The 15,626-nt window shown below is 51.2% G+C and overlaps 7 protein-coding genes across 7 annotated transcripts; 4 read left to right on the forward strand and 3 right to left on the reverse strand.

Moving 5' to 3' along the window:
• Window positions 1-561: 561 nt before the first annotated feature.
• VTN77DRAFT_4300 (uncharacterized protein) lies at window positions 562-3,075 on the forward strand (the record flags this gene model as incomplete). Its single annotated transcript, XM_069420345.1, has 4 exons — window positions 562-1,995; window positions 2,054-2,128; window positions 2,194-2,855; window positions 2,916-3,075. 4 exons carry the CDS (start codon window positions 562-564, stop codon window positions 3,073-3,075), a joined length of 2,331 nt encoding a protein of 776 aa, XP_069281971.1.
• Window positions 3,076-4,696: 1,621 nt separating this feature from the next.
• On the reverse strand, window positions 4,697-5,200 carry VTN77DRAFT_4301 (uncharacterized protein; the record flags this gene model as incomplete). Its single annotated transcript, XM_069420346.1, has 3 exons — window positions 4,697-4,803; window positions 4,860-4,908; window positions 4,964-5,200. The coding sequence occupies 3 exons, from the start codon at window positions 5,198-5,200 to the stop codon at window positions 4,697-4,699; spliced, it is 393 nt and encodes a 130-aa protein (XP_069281972.1).
• Window positions 5,201-6,397: 1,197 nt separating this feature from the next.
• On the reverse strand, window positions 6,398-7,060 carry VTN77DRAFT_4302 (uncharacterized protein; the record flags this gene model as incomplete). The annotated part of the gene is made up of 1 exon (XM_069420347.1): window positions 6,398-7,060. One exon carries the CDS (start codon window positions 7,058-7,060, stop codon window positions 6,398-6,400), a length of 663 nt encoding a protein of 220 aa, XP_069281973.1.
• Window positions 7,061-7,570: 510 nt separating this feature from the next.
• On the forward strand, window positions 7,571-9,069 carry VTN77DRAFT_4303 (uncharacterized protein; the record flags this gene model as incomplete). The annotated part of the gene is made up of 3 exons (XM_069420348.1): window positions 7,571-8,275; window positions 8,381-8,468; window positions 8,525-9,069. 3 exons carry the CDS (start codon window positions 7,571-7,573, stop codon window positions 9,067-9,069), a joined length of 1,338 nt encoding a protein of 445 aa, XP_069281974.1.
• Window positions 9,070-9,368: 299 nt separating this feature from the next.
• Window positions 9,369-10,558, reverse strand: VTN77DRAFT_4304 (uncharacterized protein; the record flags this gene model as incomplete). The annotated part of the gene is made up of 4 exons (XM_069420349.1): window positions 9,369-10,197; window positions 10,268-10,330; window positions 10,398-10,411; window positions 10,481-10,558. 4 exons carry the CDS (start codon window positions 10,556-10,558, stop codon window positions 9,369-9,371), a joined length of 984 nt encoding a protein of 327 aa, XP_069281975.1.
• Window positions 10,559-11,128: 570 nt separating this feature from the next.
• On the forward strand, window positions 11,129-12,273 carry VTN77DRAFT_4305 (uncharacterized protein; the record flags this gene model as incomplete). Its single annotated transcript, XM_069420350.1, has 2 exons — window positions 11,129-11,378; window positions 11,435-12,273. The coding sequence occupies 2 exons, from the start codon at window positions 11,129-11,131 to the stop codon at window positions 12,271-12,273; spliced, it is 1,089 nt and encodes a 362-aa protein (XP_069281976.1).
• Window positions 12,274-12,781: 508 nt separating this feature from the next.
• VTN77DRAFT_4306 (uncharacterized protein) lies at window positions 12,782-15,146 on the forward strand (the record flags this gene model as incomplete). The annotated part of the gene is made up of 2 exons (XM_069420351.1): window positions 12,782-14,373; window positions 14,459-15,146. 2 exons carry the CDS (start codon window positions 12,782-12,784, stop codon window positions 15,144-15,146), a joined length of 2,280 nt encoding a protein of 759 aa, XP_069281977.1.
• Window positions 15,147-15,626: the final 480 nt, after the last annotated feature.

Genomic DNA, 15,626 nt, shown 5'->3' on the forward strand with positions numbered 1-15,626 from the left:
AAAGGGCTTAGCGTGCGATTCACAAAATTTCCCTTTCAACTTTTCCAGAAACCCCGTTTAAAGGTCAAAAGCTCTTTCACCATCATCCATCCCATCCCTCTTTGCTAGCTTTTTAGCATTCTTCTTTCTTCTCTCTTACTTTCTTCCCCTTTCTACCCAAAAAAGTCTTAAAAATCCCAAAAAAAGCGAAAAATTCTTTAAAAAGTTTCATCCTCCCGACTGTGCGGTGTTTGCAAAATACTTCGCAGTCACTTCCCCATCTCTCGTGATCACCAGCTTCGCGATCGTTGTTGGTGACCTCAGCTTGTCGTGTGCAGACTGAGACAGGCTCTTCCCTGTCTGCTACTGAGAAATACCATTTCTCATTTTCTAGGAGTGCTATATCTCCTGCCCCTCCAACCTTTTTTACACACTGTGAGTGCTCAAACTCCTTCCCACTATCTGCGGCAAGGCGCCCGCACAACTACGGGATCGGCAGTCGACAAACTAGGACCTGGGCTAATCATACTGCTCTTTTTTTAGAGATACAGAAAAATCTAAGAAAAACCAAAACCCATCAAAATGTCTGCTGACGTCTCCACGGCCCCAACCGTCGAGAACACCGCCAACGGTGCTGCTGATACCAGTGCCAATGGCACCACCACTGTCACTGTTGAGACCACGACCAGCGAAAATGCTGCGTCGTCTACTCCCAGCACTACTCAGCCCCACTCGGCCTCGCTTTACGTCGGCGAGCTGGACCCGTCTGTGACCGAGGCGATGCTTTACGAGCTCTTCTCTTCGATCGGACAGGTTGCTTCCATCCGTGTCTGCCGTGACGCCGTTACCAGACGCTCTCTTGGGTACGCCTACGTCAACTACAACAACACCGCCGACGGTGAACGCGCTCTTGAGGACCTGAACTACACTCTCATCAAGGGCCGCCCTTGCCGAATCATGTGGTCTCAGCGTGACCCCGCTCTTCGCAAGACCGGCCAGGGCAATGTCTTCATCAAGAACTTGGATACTGCTATTGACAACAAAGCCTTGCACGACACCTTTGCTGCTTTCGGAAACATCTTGAGCTGCAAGGTCGCTCAGGATGAGTTTGGAAACTCGAAGGGCTATGGCTTCGTTCACTACGAGACTGCCGAAGCCGCCAACAACGCCATCAAGCACGTGAATGGCATGTTGCTCAACGACAAGAAGGTCTTCGTCGGCCATCACATCTCCAAGAAGGACCGTCAGAGCAAATTCGAAGAGATGAAGGCCAACTTCACCAATGTCTACATCAAGAACATCGATCACGAGGTTACCGACGATGAATTCCGCGAGTTCTTCGGTAAATATGGCGAGATCACGTCCGCCACTATTAGCCGCGACGAGAACGGAAAGAGCCGTGGTTTCGGCTTTGTGAACTACGCGACTCACGACAGCGCTCAGAAGGCTGTTGACGAGATGAACGACAAGGAGTGGCGGGGCCAGAAGCTTTACGTCGGTCGTGCCCAGAAGAAGCATGAACGCGAGGAAGAACTCCGCAAGCAGTATGAGGCTGCCCGCCTTGAGAAGCAATCTAAGTATCAGGGTGTCAACCTCTACGTGAAGAACCTCACCGATGACATTGATGATGAGAAGCTTCGCGACCTCTTCAGCCCCTTCGGTACTATCACCTCCGCCAAGGTCATGCGTGACACCAGTCACCTTGAGCGCCTCCAACAAGTGTCCGACTCCGACAAGGACGAGGCGAAGAAGAAGGAGGCAGAGAAGAAAGATGAAGAGAAGGCCGATAAGGAAGAAGCCAAGGACAAACAGGAAGACAAGGACAAGAAGGAGGATGGCAAGAAAGCTGACAAGGCTGAGAAGAAGCCTCTTGGGAAGAGCAAGGGCTTTGGTTTCGTCTGCTTCTCTAGCCCCGACGAAGCCTCCAAGGCCGTGACTGAGATGAACCAGAGAATGGTCAACGGCAAGCCTCTCTATGTCGCTCTGGCACAGCGCAAGGATGTTCGCAAGAGCCAGGTAGGTTTAGCATGCTGAAAAATGGGTATTTTTTGGATTCTTAGCTAACATCATGAAGCTCGAGGCTAGCATTCAGGCTCGTAACACCATTAGACAGCAGCAAGCTGCCGCGGCAGCTGGAATGCCGCAGCCGGTAAGTTCATCCGTCTTTATCATATGCTAAATGAGGCTCAAGCTGACTCCTTATTCTCGTAACAGTACATGCAACCTACTGTCTTCTACGGACCTGGACAGCAGGGCTTCATTCCCGCCAACGCCGCTGGGCGTGGCTTGGCCTTCGCTCCTCAGCCCGGTATGGTCATGGCTGGTATCCCGGGTGGACGACCTGGCCAATACCCCGGCGCTTTCCCTGGCCAGCAAGGTGGTCGTGGTATCAACCCGAACCAGCAGATTCCTCAGAACTTCGCCCAGGGCATCCCTATGGGAGCCATGCAGGGCGCCCCTGGAGCTATCCCTAACGGTATGGGCTATCCTCAGATGGCTCAGATGCAGGCTTTCGGACGTGGTGCTGGTGGTCGTGGACAGGTCCCCGGCGCTCAGGGTATGCCGCCAAATGTCCCTGGTATGCGCGGTGGTCCAGGCTACGGTCAGGGCCGTGGCGGCATGCCTCTGCAGCAGGGTCACATTCGCCCAGGCCAGGGTGGTCGCGGACAGAACGCTCCTGCCCCTGGAGTCCCAGGTCAACAGGAAGCCGCTCCTGGCGGTCTCACCCTGCAGGCTCTGACGGCGGCTCCGCCTGCTCAACAGAAGCAGATGATTGGAGAGGCTCTGTACCCTAAGGTCCAGGCTATGCAGCCCGAGTTGGCTGGTAAAATTACTGGCATGCTGTTGGAAATGGACAATGCTGAGCTTCTTGGACTGTAAGTTATGCCCTTATCGTCGTTTCTTTAAAAATAGTGCATGTGCTAATTCAGCTTTAGCATTGACGACGAGGCCGCTCTGCGCGCCAAGGTTGAGGAGGCTCTCAACGTGTATGACGAGTACATGAAGAACAAGGGAGCCGAGGCCGAAGCCTCCGGCGATGCCGCCAAGTCGAAGGAGGGTGCCAAGGAGGGTGCTACAGAGGAATCGAAGTCGTAAAAAAAAAAGCGGTCACTTCGGAAAATCTGGTCGCTTAGTATGAATATGAATGAGGTCATGCTGGGCTACCGTTGGGGGGATTAAGTCGATCTGATTGATATGCTTTTAACGATTATGGTTCTTCTCTAGCTTATGGGGTTTTTTTTTCTTCTCTTCTTTTTCCATTTTTTTACTCACTTCATGACCTTAGTTTTTTCTCTTGATATCCCCGGTTACGGAAAAAGTTTCTTATGTTGCGAACGAATATGGCCAGATTAACCAAGAAAAGCGCCTCTGTTCATGATGCTACCTACCTAGTACAGCTTTCTTTCTTTGTATCCGTATCTGTATGCTCATCACTTCGATGGCGAAAAAAAAAAACGGATACGGAAAGGAAGGAAAGGAAAGATTTGGGACCGAGAAACGAAAAAGCAAGAAAGAAATTCAGACAGCGCAAGGCAAGTTTTTTATTACGGGCGTGGGCGAAAACGAAAAAGAAACGGGGAGCAAAAAAAAGGTTAATCTGTAGTCGACATGTTGTAACCTCATATTTTATTTTCCACGTCCACCGTCCACGCGATGTTGTATCATAGAGAGTACCTAGGTAGGTATGTCATTATGTCTCTGGGTCAGGTCGGTCTTACACGGTCTTTTTCCCTTGCTTTCTCTCTTTCTATCCTTCTGTCTGCCCCTCTTCTCTTCCTCCCTGTATGCTTGTTGTTGCAGTTTTTGTCTTGTGGTGTAGTGTAGTGTGGTGTGGCGATGGCATATTGGGAAGGAAGGGAGGAAGGAAGCTCAGTTGGACATGCCGGTCTTGATAAAAGTCAGAGAAAATAAAGACTGGTTGAGGTTGTCTGATCAGTTAGGTTAGGTAGGTAGGTAGTTGGGAATGGTAGAGTGAGCCTGGTACCTGGGTAGGGTAGGGTAGGGTAATGTAGGGTAATGTAGAGTATATCCCATGGGATGGATGGGACGGATGGGCAGTCAGTGGCGGTGGAACTATTGATTAAATCAGATCGATAGAATTTGCTGACCTGAATTCCATAAGCTGCGACACCTCTTGCTTTTTTTTCCCTTCTCGCTTTAGACAAGGCTTCTGAGGTTCTCGACCTTGTCGGAGTTCTCATAATATTCCTGGAAAGGAAGGTTGTAAAATCGGGAAAAATATACAGTCTCCAGCAAAACCTGCATATTTTAAAGGATAATTTCTTGACAAAATTACTTTCGTGCGAGACTAATGAGCGTCTGTCTAAGAAACAGGAGGCCTAAGGAAGACTGTGCCTTCTTTTGGGTGCCTGAATTGCTAGGAGAGTGTTCTCGTCTTGGTCTTCATCATTCCTGACAGAGCCCTCTTCATTCAGATCATAGCTTCTCCGCTCATCCTTAAATAGACGGCGCTCCGCCTGTGCTCTTAGAAAGCGAGCATCTGTAGATGAAGTCAGTTTGCCCGCTCCCCTACTACTTCACTTGAAGCCAGACTCACCCCGAATTGTCTTGGTCATCATGGCATAGTTCTGGATCTCCTCCTTTGTTAATACACGTAAAACAATCACACAATCAGGTCGTTCTTCGAATCGCTCGTGGCACGCGTCCAGCGCAGCGGGACTGATGATTCTGCGATCGACTTTTGTCCCGCGTGCTTTCAATCCTCTTTGTTTTCCGAGGACCCTCTATGACGACAAACCACAGCGATGTCGTCGTCTCTGTTCTCGTCGTACGTCGGTAGTTCGCCAACTACACTTCGCTTGTCTGATAGAGTTAGTGTTGAACACGGATGTCAGCTGGTATGATGGATCTGGGTTTACTTGACAGTTCAAATTCAAACTCGGAATTATTCGTGTCCGACCACACAGTCTGAGACTCGGTCAGTGAGGCTAACTATTCATATGGGTCACCGTTGAAACTCAACTGTAGGAGCCGCTTGGCTGAAGCCTTCCCTCCTTTGCTTTTCTAGTCGCAACATCCCTTTGGAGCCAAGACTTGAAGGGTTATGAGATCCCATAGGGACCACTCGCGCTCCCTTTCTCTCCCTTCTGGTAAAGCCGGTGGGCTTCGTGGTTTCGAAGTCCGTCGTTGCTGTTCCTCTTCGCCGAACTAGCTGTCGTTCCCCAGCTCTGTTTCCATCGTCCGCCCATTCAACTCGCATTGGTTGCTCTAGCTGCTCCCTGTGATACCGCCCTTTTTGATCTGATCTGCGACCCAAAGGAGAATCATCTAAGCAAGTATGACAGCCGTAACATCTCACGGACACGGTAGGTATAAGATCAAGTTGCGGGACATGTCGAGCAATAGCATCTGATTGCGCCCTTGCCATTTCTGCTTGCATATGACGACCAAGGTAGTTCAGGAGCGCTACCTGCGCTCGCCGCTCCACCCACTTAACCAGCGGAATATCAAAAACAGGCTGAGCCACCTTATCTATCACATTATCCGAGATGTCTCCATTGAAAGGGAAAGACCGATCGAATTCACAGAGTCGCTCGTATAGTGAGTTCTGCTGTTCTTTTTTATCGGAAGATTCAAAAGTCTGCAATATCACATATTCTTCCGCTAGTGACTCGAGATAGCCCACGACGTCCCTCATAACAGAAAGCTGCAGACTAGAAAGCCTTCTGGAAATCCGGAGACTCTCCGAACGTGTCTGGCTGTGGACCAACTCGCGGAGAGCGGAGCAGTAAATCTGATAGTCTCCCAGTTGTTCTGCACTGCGTGCAATCATACTGAAGAATTGAGACTTCTGCGCGGCATCGTAATCGAGACTTGGATTCAGTTCTTCCAAAGCGAATTCTAGCGCGCTTCCTTCAAACAAGCTGGTAGGGCCTTTATGCCATGAACCGAAAAGCGAACTTCTTCGTGGAGCCACCTTTGCGGAATAGGCCTTCGACAACTCCGCCCGGACCTGCTCTCCCAGCATCCACTCTAAGTATGGGCGAGAATGAACCAGATGAGGGTAGTCCGTGAGGATCTTGCTGGCAAGCTGCTTGGCTCTGTTCAAACAAGCTCTTGCGGGTTTAATCAGCAAGCTTTCTGGAGCTCCCGCAAGTGATCTCGTCAAGACGTCCCCGAGTACCGAAGCATTGGCAAATTCTGTAAGCAGCAATCGCTCGCACTCCCTTGGGATCTCTTCGATCTCCACAAAATAGCTTGGAAGATCATTGACGCTATCGAGGTGGAAATGCCAGAAGCTCGTCTGCCAGCAACGTGCCATGAAGCTCATCAAACGAAGCAAGCACAGCCCGCAGCAGCCGGTGTGATTCCCAATAGAAGCCTCTCTGCAGCAATTTGCGGTACAACTCTCCGAGACGAGAAAGCATAAACGGTGTTCGGTTTGGAACAATCACTCTTATCCCGTCGTCGAAGACTTCCAGCTCCTCCAGAATTTCGAAGGAAGCGTTCTGAAGAAAAGTAGAGGTCTGTCGTGCAAAGGAGACAATTCGAATATATATATCTCAATCATATGCACCTGCACACCTGTTGCATTCTCCAACCAGGTGTCTGCCCCGTTCCCTTGATCCTCAAAGTACTCAAAAACCGTTATAGCCTCGACCAACGCCGGTCTCAGCGCGCCTTTGCAATAAATATCTCCACAAGCTCGAAGGATCCTCAAAAGGAGGATTTCATCATCAGTAAATTGGGCGACAGATGAGTCTTGCTGTTCAGTAAGGCACCCCGAAAGGAAATCACTGAGCACACCGTAGCTGCCTTGCTCTAGTAGAAGATCAGCATACTCCGCGACCACAGGGAAGAAATCAAGATGCTCTCGAAGCCTCTCCTCAAACAATCGGATACCGTCTTTGAATCTTCCCAGGCTGTTCAAGTGGGCCAAAGCCTCAATATCTTCTTGGAGGTCAATTTGGAGATCCAGATCCAGATGCACTGTGACGTCCTTATCAGAGAAGAAGAAATCAGGCAGGTCAAATGGCTTCCCCTCGCCTGTGGAATCCAAGGCTGGTCGCTGTTCATAATCCGTTTCTGGATCCCGATCGCGATCATCCCAACGCACCATCTGGATCCATCCGCTTTGAGCTCATGCCTTTCATGCTCCAACGATCAGGAATTACTTACCGCTCCGTGATCTGGTGATTGGCGCCTCCTTGGCGGTATATCGAGCTCCCTGCCCTTGACCGCTTCCGTAAAAGGGATATAATCAGGGCGTCTTCTTTCGACGGAACTTCTACGCAATCTTCGGCGTTCATATTGGAAGCCACGAGATCTCGACCGGGATTTACTGGGTCGCATCCTGCTTCGACCCTCACGAATATCATAAGACGCCATGGACGAAATACCGGATGTAAGGCTTCCGGAGAGCTGAGCTGGGACAGGTCCTTTGGCGATGAATTGGAATGAACGATAATAAAAGGCCCGGACGGGTGGAGGTGAGAGTCATCATCCCGGCATAAATTGAGGCGCTATAACAGGCTTGTAACACAACAAAATTCGAGTGGGTTGCAGGTGTGCGACTGAACAGAATCACGTGTCCATCGTGCAGACATGGGGGGATCGAGGCTGAGGAGAGATGGAGGGCGCTGGGCTCCGTTTTGTCAGCCTGCTCTTTCGCAACTGTCGCGCAAAGATGGCGATGAAGCTCGACAGAAAACCCAACCCCTTTCTGCTGCCAGCTAAATCGAGCAAATATGTCGAGTTTTGCGAAGGCAAATCTAGCGCCAGCCTTGCTCATCACAAGATCGGCTCGGTAAGGGTTGACTGCTGTTTCCTCCTCTCGAAAACAAGATGGGACCGGCTCGACGAGAAAAATGCCGGACTCATCTACCTCGATCTCACCTTCCATCAGCCAGAGGGATGCAAATTAGCCAGCGCAACGATCACATTGTCTTTCTTTCCCTTTACCCCGCAGGGGGATGTCGATCCGGGACTGGAGATTACCGAGTACTTTGGACCCCAGATGCTCAGTGGAGAGATGAAAGAGGATTCAGTCTCCAGGAAATTCGTCTTTCAGCCACAGGTGGGCGCAATGGGTTTCAGCACAGGTGGTATTGGACTGGAAAGCGGCAAAGAATCCACCACAGCGAGCAGGTGGGTTTTCGAGGGAAAGAGATTGCCTGCGGATGAGGAAGTTACTACTGTGAAGAGCAGCAGATACCGACGACTGATTTGGCACTTCGAGGAAAACAGACTCGAGCAGCAGCCTGTTCACAACCATACTTTCCACACCGGTCTTGTGTTCGAGCATGAAGCTAAGCCTTTCTTACTCGAACTCGAGGTAAAAGCGAAACTCCGTCGGCGTCATCAACGCCTTATGCAAAAGTTAATATGTCCGCCTCGGAGTCGCAAAGCAAGAACGACTGCTTTAATTGATCTACCCAAGTTAAGCCAGGGCAAAAGCGAATCACTCAAGGACATAGCGCAAAGCCTTAATGAGACGCTGATCAGCCGCAATTGTCACCCGGTGCCAGGTATGTTATCCGAGGAACCCTGCACATATGTGCTTAATCGCTGATTTTGTCCCTAGAAATTCCAAACCCAAGACCAGTGGCAGACGAGAAACCTCAAACGTCTAAAGATGGTGTGGCTAATATCCTTGATGTAAAGAGGGAAACACCGCAACTGTTGATATCAAATGGAGCAGATGACCTTCCTCCACTCTATGGAACTTCCAACGACAACCCAGGAGGAACAACAGATGGAGCCATCAGCAACCCTTCACTAGATTCGGCTCTCCTTTCCTCAGCACAGAGGATCCTGACGTCCAAGGGCGCACCTTTGAAGATGGAGCCTTCAAGTCTGGGTTGCTTGAGACAACCAGAGAACGACGATGATGCCACCATCCACTACAAGTTGAACGCGGGAGAAAGGGGAACAGCAGTCATACCAGCAACGCAACCGCTACCTCTCTTCAATCTGGACAACATTAAAACAGCCACCCTGGTAACAATCTGCTCGGTTCCACACTTTCTGGCAACCGCATTAGGGATCCTTATAGTAGGACTGAACCATCTGCATGTTATTCTAGCTGGAGTTGGGACTCGAAATCCATCCCATGACAACTCTCGATAACAGTGTCAAAAATTTCGGATGACGAGGGACTCCACTGATTGAACAATAAAATGCAGCTGTTTGACAGTCCTTGATATAAAAGCTATACTGCTCACGAGAAAAGGTAATACTATTATTACTATCCTATCTATTTCGCAGATTAACAACAAGGAAAAAAAAAAAGAAAAGAAAGAAAGAAAGAAAGAAAGAAAGTCAGCCTCACTGCACTGCGAGGGCATTGGATCTGCATGGGTATCTCTCTCTCACTCCCTCTCACACACACTCACAAACAAAGCTTCGCCTACTACTGCAACTTGCAGCTACCACAGAAACTGCTGCTGAAACTTTATCGGCGGCGCAGCATCCCACGAACTCAACTCTTGAGGTGCGCTGGGTGCTGCAAAGCCACCACCGCCCTTCAAAAACGCCAGCTGCGATAGCGTATTCTGATCTACCACGTAATAGCTCCCTGGACCGGTTTCTGCCGCGTCTGCTATCGCGTCTAACGGCCGATGTTCTTCCGATAATCGGTCTTGTTGTTGTTGTTGCTGCTGCTGCTGCTGTTCGGGGCGGTCGATATGATGGTGATGGTGGTGACGATCATATGTTGACTCGGACGAAATGTCTTCTTCTGCTGGTGGTGCATGATGGGTTGGAGACATGTGTTGTAAAGCGTCGAGCTGCTGTGATCTGTACGGTCTGTGAGAGTGAGAGGCAAACCTCGAATCGACCGAGTCATGACGAGGTTCCGTCGTCGGGCTTCGATCATCAAAGGAAGGGGAAGTGCCTTCTCCTTCGAACCGTTTCAGACGCTTCGATGGGGCAGATGAGTCGATCCCGTCTGCATCATAATGGCTGATATTACTCGATCTCGATCTTCGAAGAGCGTGGCAGTCTTGCTCCCATTTGCGAATGTTCTCGACACTGCTCAGGGGGAACGACTTCCAATACTCGACGCCGCGTTTCCTCAGCGGCGAGATGGGCGCGTACACCGGTCGTCCGCCGTCGTCGCTCGCGGTCGACGCCGACACGTCGGACAGGATCGACGCCAGTAAATTCTGGGAAATGTGTGGCAGGATCTTCAGCAGGACGGTTTCCGTTTCGTGGAGACGGTGCTCCAGAGCTTCGATGTAGCCTTTCGCAGGACCTCTATCATTCAACTCAACAAGATAAGTCATCATCTTGCTTCGGCGGAGCGTATTGTGTCATATATACCCACCGCTTCAACTGCTCAGGCCAGGCACAGGCCCGGTTGTATTCGAGACATTGTTCGCATGCTGGTCTTCTCACTGGTCAGAAATCGGCAGAGAATACGGAGTACTCCGAAATGAGGCATCTGATAGCTGTACCTCTCTCCACTGCACTATATCCATAGATCGATCAAGGTTAGCCAGTGGATCAATGCCAAGGCACGTCAGTTCCAGCCTCTCACCTTCTGCTTCCGAGATCGGCAGGGATTGCAAGCCGTCGTGATTCGAGATGCTTTCTTCTCCTTTGCACTAGCAGCCATGCTAAAAGTAGTATGTATACAAGCTTCACCGTGCCAAGACGGACAGTTTCCAGCGGATTCACGGCACTGACGCGGATGATATGCTCGAAGGTCAATCGTACCGGCCCGGCTCTTGCTATTATAGTCTATTATAGTCCGATTCTTATCTCCGCGGATTTGTAAGAGTGCGGAATTTGAGCTGGGCCAGAATCATGGCTGCTGGCGATACTGTCGAGGACATGCGGGTGAACGTTCTGCCGAGAGCTTACCCCTTACGTGCCTCCGCAGGTAGTTATTGATGCTAATTCCTCCCCCACGTAGACGTTCAGGACAAAGATCAGAAATTAGATCTTACCGGGGTGAATATTTAAGCATTCCCCGAGGCTGAAGCAAGATAAAATGTCGCCATGCTCCAGCCAGTATTGTACTGTACATATATACCTGTATCCTGTACTCTACATACTAGTACATCCTTCTCTCTCACATCTCTGCCAGCCATTGAAGATCCCCACTAGCCCCCGCATCAACAGCGACCTCACTCGTGGAGACTTTCTGTATCGCATTGTTCTTTTTCGGTCTCGTTCGACCACAATGGCTGGGGGAAAGCCCGCTTACTACATTGCGTCAATTCCCGGCGATGGCATTGGCATCGAGGTGGTTGCAGCCGCGATCCAAGTCGTTGAGAAGCTAGCAAAGCATCTGGGGACTTTCGATATTGATTTTACGCACATTCCATGGGGGACGGCCTATTATAAAGAGCATGGTCGCTATGTCCCTGAAGACGCCCTGGACACCCTGCGCCGCTTCGACGCAGTACTCTTCGGTGCTGTCGGCGCTCCGGGTAGGTGAAGAAGACAGAGACTGCTACCATTCTATTGCTGACGCGTGTGAAATCAGATGTCCCCGATCACATTTCTCTCTGGGGTCTGCTTCTCGCCATCCGAGGACCCTTACAACTGTACGCCAACGTTCGACCGGTGCGAACATTTCCCGGGACAAAATCGCCCCTTGTGACGGCTGCCAACGGCACCATCGATTGGATTCTCGTTCGGGAGAACTCTGAAGGTGAATATTCCGGTCAGGGCGGCCGATCCCATCTTCATCAGCCATGGGAAACGGCCACCGAAGTGGCCATCTTCACCCGCGTCGGGATCGAACGCATCATGCGCTTCGCGTTCGAGACGGCGCGCTCGCGGCCCCGTAAACATCTCACCGTCGTAACGAAGAGCAACTCGATGAGGAACGGGATGGTGCTCTGGGACGAGATTGCCGCGGAGGTCGCGCGCGACTTTCCCGACGTCACCTGGGACAAAATGCTGGTCGATGCCATGACCGTTCGCATGGTCACGAAGCCCGAGTCACTAGATACGATCGTCGGCACGAACCTTCACATGGACATCCTGTCTGATCTCGCTGCGGCTCTGGCTGGGTCGATCGGAGTGGCGCCATCCAGCAATCTCGACCCAACCCGGAAGAACCCGTCACTCTTTGAGCCGGTCCATGGGAGCGCCTTTGACATTACAGGCAAAGGCATCGCCAATCCGGTGGCCACTTTCTGGTCGGCGGCAGAGATGCTGTCCTGGCTGGGAGAGAAAGATGCATCGAAGCAATTGATGGACTGCGTGGAACGGGTATGCGCGGCGGGAATCCTGACGCCGGAATTGGGTGGCTCGTCCAATACCCAGGGGGTCACCGACGCGGTCATTGCTGAAATTGAGCGTCTACCAAAGCCTTGATCAGTATGCGTTAGGTATACGAGTACAATATGGATGATTTGATAGTGGAGCTAGCCATGCATGATGACCTCATCCCGCTGCCGCAGCATGCTCTGTCCAATCAGGTATCGTATATTCAGATTATGTAAGTGTCGGCCGAGTGGTGGGAGGATCGGCTGAACGATCAGCCGGAGCTCCTTCCCCGCAGCAATTGCCAATCGGTCTTTGCAGCCTTGCGCGAGAACGCGTTCGACTTTGATTCTCGCGCATTTCTCTGCCAAGGAGCTATTGTCTTTTGCATTGATCGAGCTGCACGAATACTACTAAGACTGACGGCATGGTGCAGTCTTGCTGAAGTGCGGAGTGCTGAGTCAGCATCATACTGCTCCAGCATCCACATTACACCCTCCGTGATCGAAGGATATCGCTCTTTGATATCCGGTGAATAGAATGACGAAGATCATCTGATCCTGTGTCACTCTGGTCCGATATATTTGTTAGCCGCGTTGGACGCCATGTTCAAATCAACATGCAGTCTTCAGACCTCATGTCGGGGACGTCAGAGATCGGGTCCCTGATTGCCCACTCCAATGACGAGAGTCAATTCGTGGGAAGTTCCAGCGGAGTCTTCTTCATCAACACTGTGCGCCAGGCCTTCTCCAAGAGCCTTGGGCCTGCCGGTAGCAGTTCGTCAGCCCCCGAGTTCCCTGCGGCCGAGGATACGATCGTCGGGACTGTAGACTCACCGGCTGAGAAGCATCATCCCTCTAAAGACAGAAATGTCACCAGTGCAGCTTCTGGGGATGCTTCGACCCCTCGTGGTTGGAAATACAATCCCGCCATCGCTAGGGTGCTTGGAAAAGCCCCCGACCTCCCCCAGGCCCGCGAATTGATGATGATGTACTTCAGAGTCTGGCATCCGCTCTTCCCTTTTCTCCATGGTCCTTCGTTTCTGCGGGAGATGGAAGCATTCTACACTGCAAAGGACTCCAACTCAGCTCCATCGCTGGCGTCCGAACACAGGAGTTCTTGCTGGACAACTATCTTCCAATGCGTGTTCAACCTGGCCAGTTTTGTGCAGCCGGATCTCCATCTTCCCCCGGAATCGAAAATCCAGTCCCCAGGGAATGTGCATTCGCTGCTGGGAATGCTTCTCTACCGGCATGACATATTATCGCTGCAGGCCCTATTGGCAACCCAATTATACCTGGTGGCCACCATGTCCCTTCGAAGCGCATCCCTTGTCGGTGGCTGCATCCTGAGATCCATGCTCCACGCCGGTCTGCATCGCTGTCCTTTTCGCTTCAAGGAGCTGTCGTCGCATGACCGCCACCTGCGCAAACGCATTTTCTGGTGTGCATATGCGATTGATCGATATCTGAGCCAGGCGCTGGGTCTTCCCCTGGGCATTCAGGATTCCGATCTCGACGTTTGCCTTCCTGGCACGCCGGAACGCCATGCCCCTGTAGCACATGGTGGGAAGGCGGTATCAGCGCGTAGCACACCGGATGGAGGCTCAGTTTGTCGATCTCCAATGAACTGGTCGGAGAATGGAACCACAAGTGCTGCCAATGATCGGCCCAACCGAGATGACAACGGAACCCCCCAGAATCCGTGGCAGGAGCAGCAGCCCAATCGAGAGGCTACGCTTGCCAGTTATGTGATATATGGGAAGCTCACCGGTCGCGCTCTGGAGCTATTCCACAAGTCGATTCAGAACCGCACCGTGCGACGGAGTTCGGTACTGTATCTCGTCTCGGACGTGCACCGATGGTGGAACAGTCTTCCGCCGAACCTTCAGGGGTTTACAGGACAGGATGCGTCATATTCCAACGACGAAGAATCATTTGACTTGCGCCCATTTTTCTCGGTCTTGTATGAGCATCTCATCCTGCTGATCAATCGACCGTGGCTGTCGCTGGATCCGTCCTCGCCGGATTTCTGCTCGGGGCTGCAAACTTGCATTGGCGCGGCTAGAGGGATTTTGTCGGCTTTGAAGGCTCAGGTCGATAAGGGACAGGCTCTGTTTTGGCCGGGGCTGTTGTCGGCGGCGTACATGGCGGGTTTGGTGATTGCTTTTGCGTGCCAACTCCGGCAGTATGTTCTTTTTAAGGGGTGTCAGTAAGTATACCTCGTCACTCCACATGACTAGCTTCCATTATTCAACTATATTATGTCATCTTGTCTGACCTCGTGCAACTCACAGAGAGATTCGCGAATGTCTTGACATCCTGCGGATCATGTCCAGCCAGTGGGAAACGGCGAAACACTGCCACAACGCGCTGTCATTCCTGTTGTTGAATATCCAGCGGCAGAGCGGGCACCGTGATAGCTATCTGCCGTTTGATTTCGACAGCGAGACGTCAGCAATTTCCGCGAACGAGTCCGCCTTCGGCCGCAGATGGAAAAGACCGAAGCTGGACCCGGAGGAAGTCGAAAACGCAATGTCACGGAGACGGTCTGCCGTGTCGCTCCCGCCTGGTAGCAATGAAATGACGCCGTCGTCAGTCGGCGGGTCCGAGCATTCTCTGAATGACAGTCCTGCTGCCACGAATGATACTAGCCATCGACCACTACAACCAGTCGCCCATCCAACCCATCCCGCGCCGAGGGAATTTCTGATGCCACCCGGCCCTCGCGTCGGATTTCCTGCGTATGACACTGGCGGTGCTGCTGACGGAGGAGGAGCAAGCGGACCCGATTATTCTTACTCTCCTCTACTGATGATGAACCTCAGCGGTCTGGACGACCCGCAGTGGCCGGGGGGATCGGCGTCAGCGACCAACTTTGATCTTAACATGACGGACCTATTTCAGGGGTCGACGTGGGATGTTGATATTAGTGGGCAGCCGCAGCAGCAGCCGCAGCCGCAGTCGCAGGCACCACACTTCTGATGATGTTGTATTGTATGTATACTGTATATAAAAGTTAACTGAAAGGACATATGATTTGTTGAAACTCCTTCTCATATCTCTACAGTAAGAAGGAAGAAATTGTAAGAGCCTGGTACAGTACATTTGACTCGACACAACAGTGATAGCTATGTATTAGCAAGGTAGCCCTATTTGACTCCCTACTAGGCGAGGCCCCTAACAAAGACAATTCAAGTACTGTCAAGTCCAGTCCAGTCAAGCCGCGACTGCCGATGCATTCATCTTCGCCTACAGTAGTACCATCCTAGCAAGGATTATCATTATTTTTTTTTTAAAAAAAGCTCCTTCTTTCCTTTTATATATATCTCTAATACCAGTACCAGTACCAACGAGTCAAAATCCATAAAGTTAGGATTTTTCTTAGGAATCTTATTGCCAATAATGCAAATATACCTCCATATCTTATCCCTTAATCTCTATATTCTATACTCTAATAGTATG

Source organism: Rasamsonia byssochlamydoides (genome assembly GCF_041956645.1).
Source record: "Rasamsonia byssochlamydoides strain NRRL 3658 unplaced genomic scaffold VTN77scaffold_3, whole genome shotgun sequence".
NCBI classification, from domain to species: Eukaryota; Fungi; Ascomycota; class Eurotiomycetes; order Eurotiales; family Trichocomaceae; genus Rasamsonia; species Rasamsonia byssochlamydoides.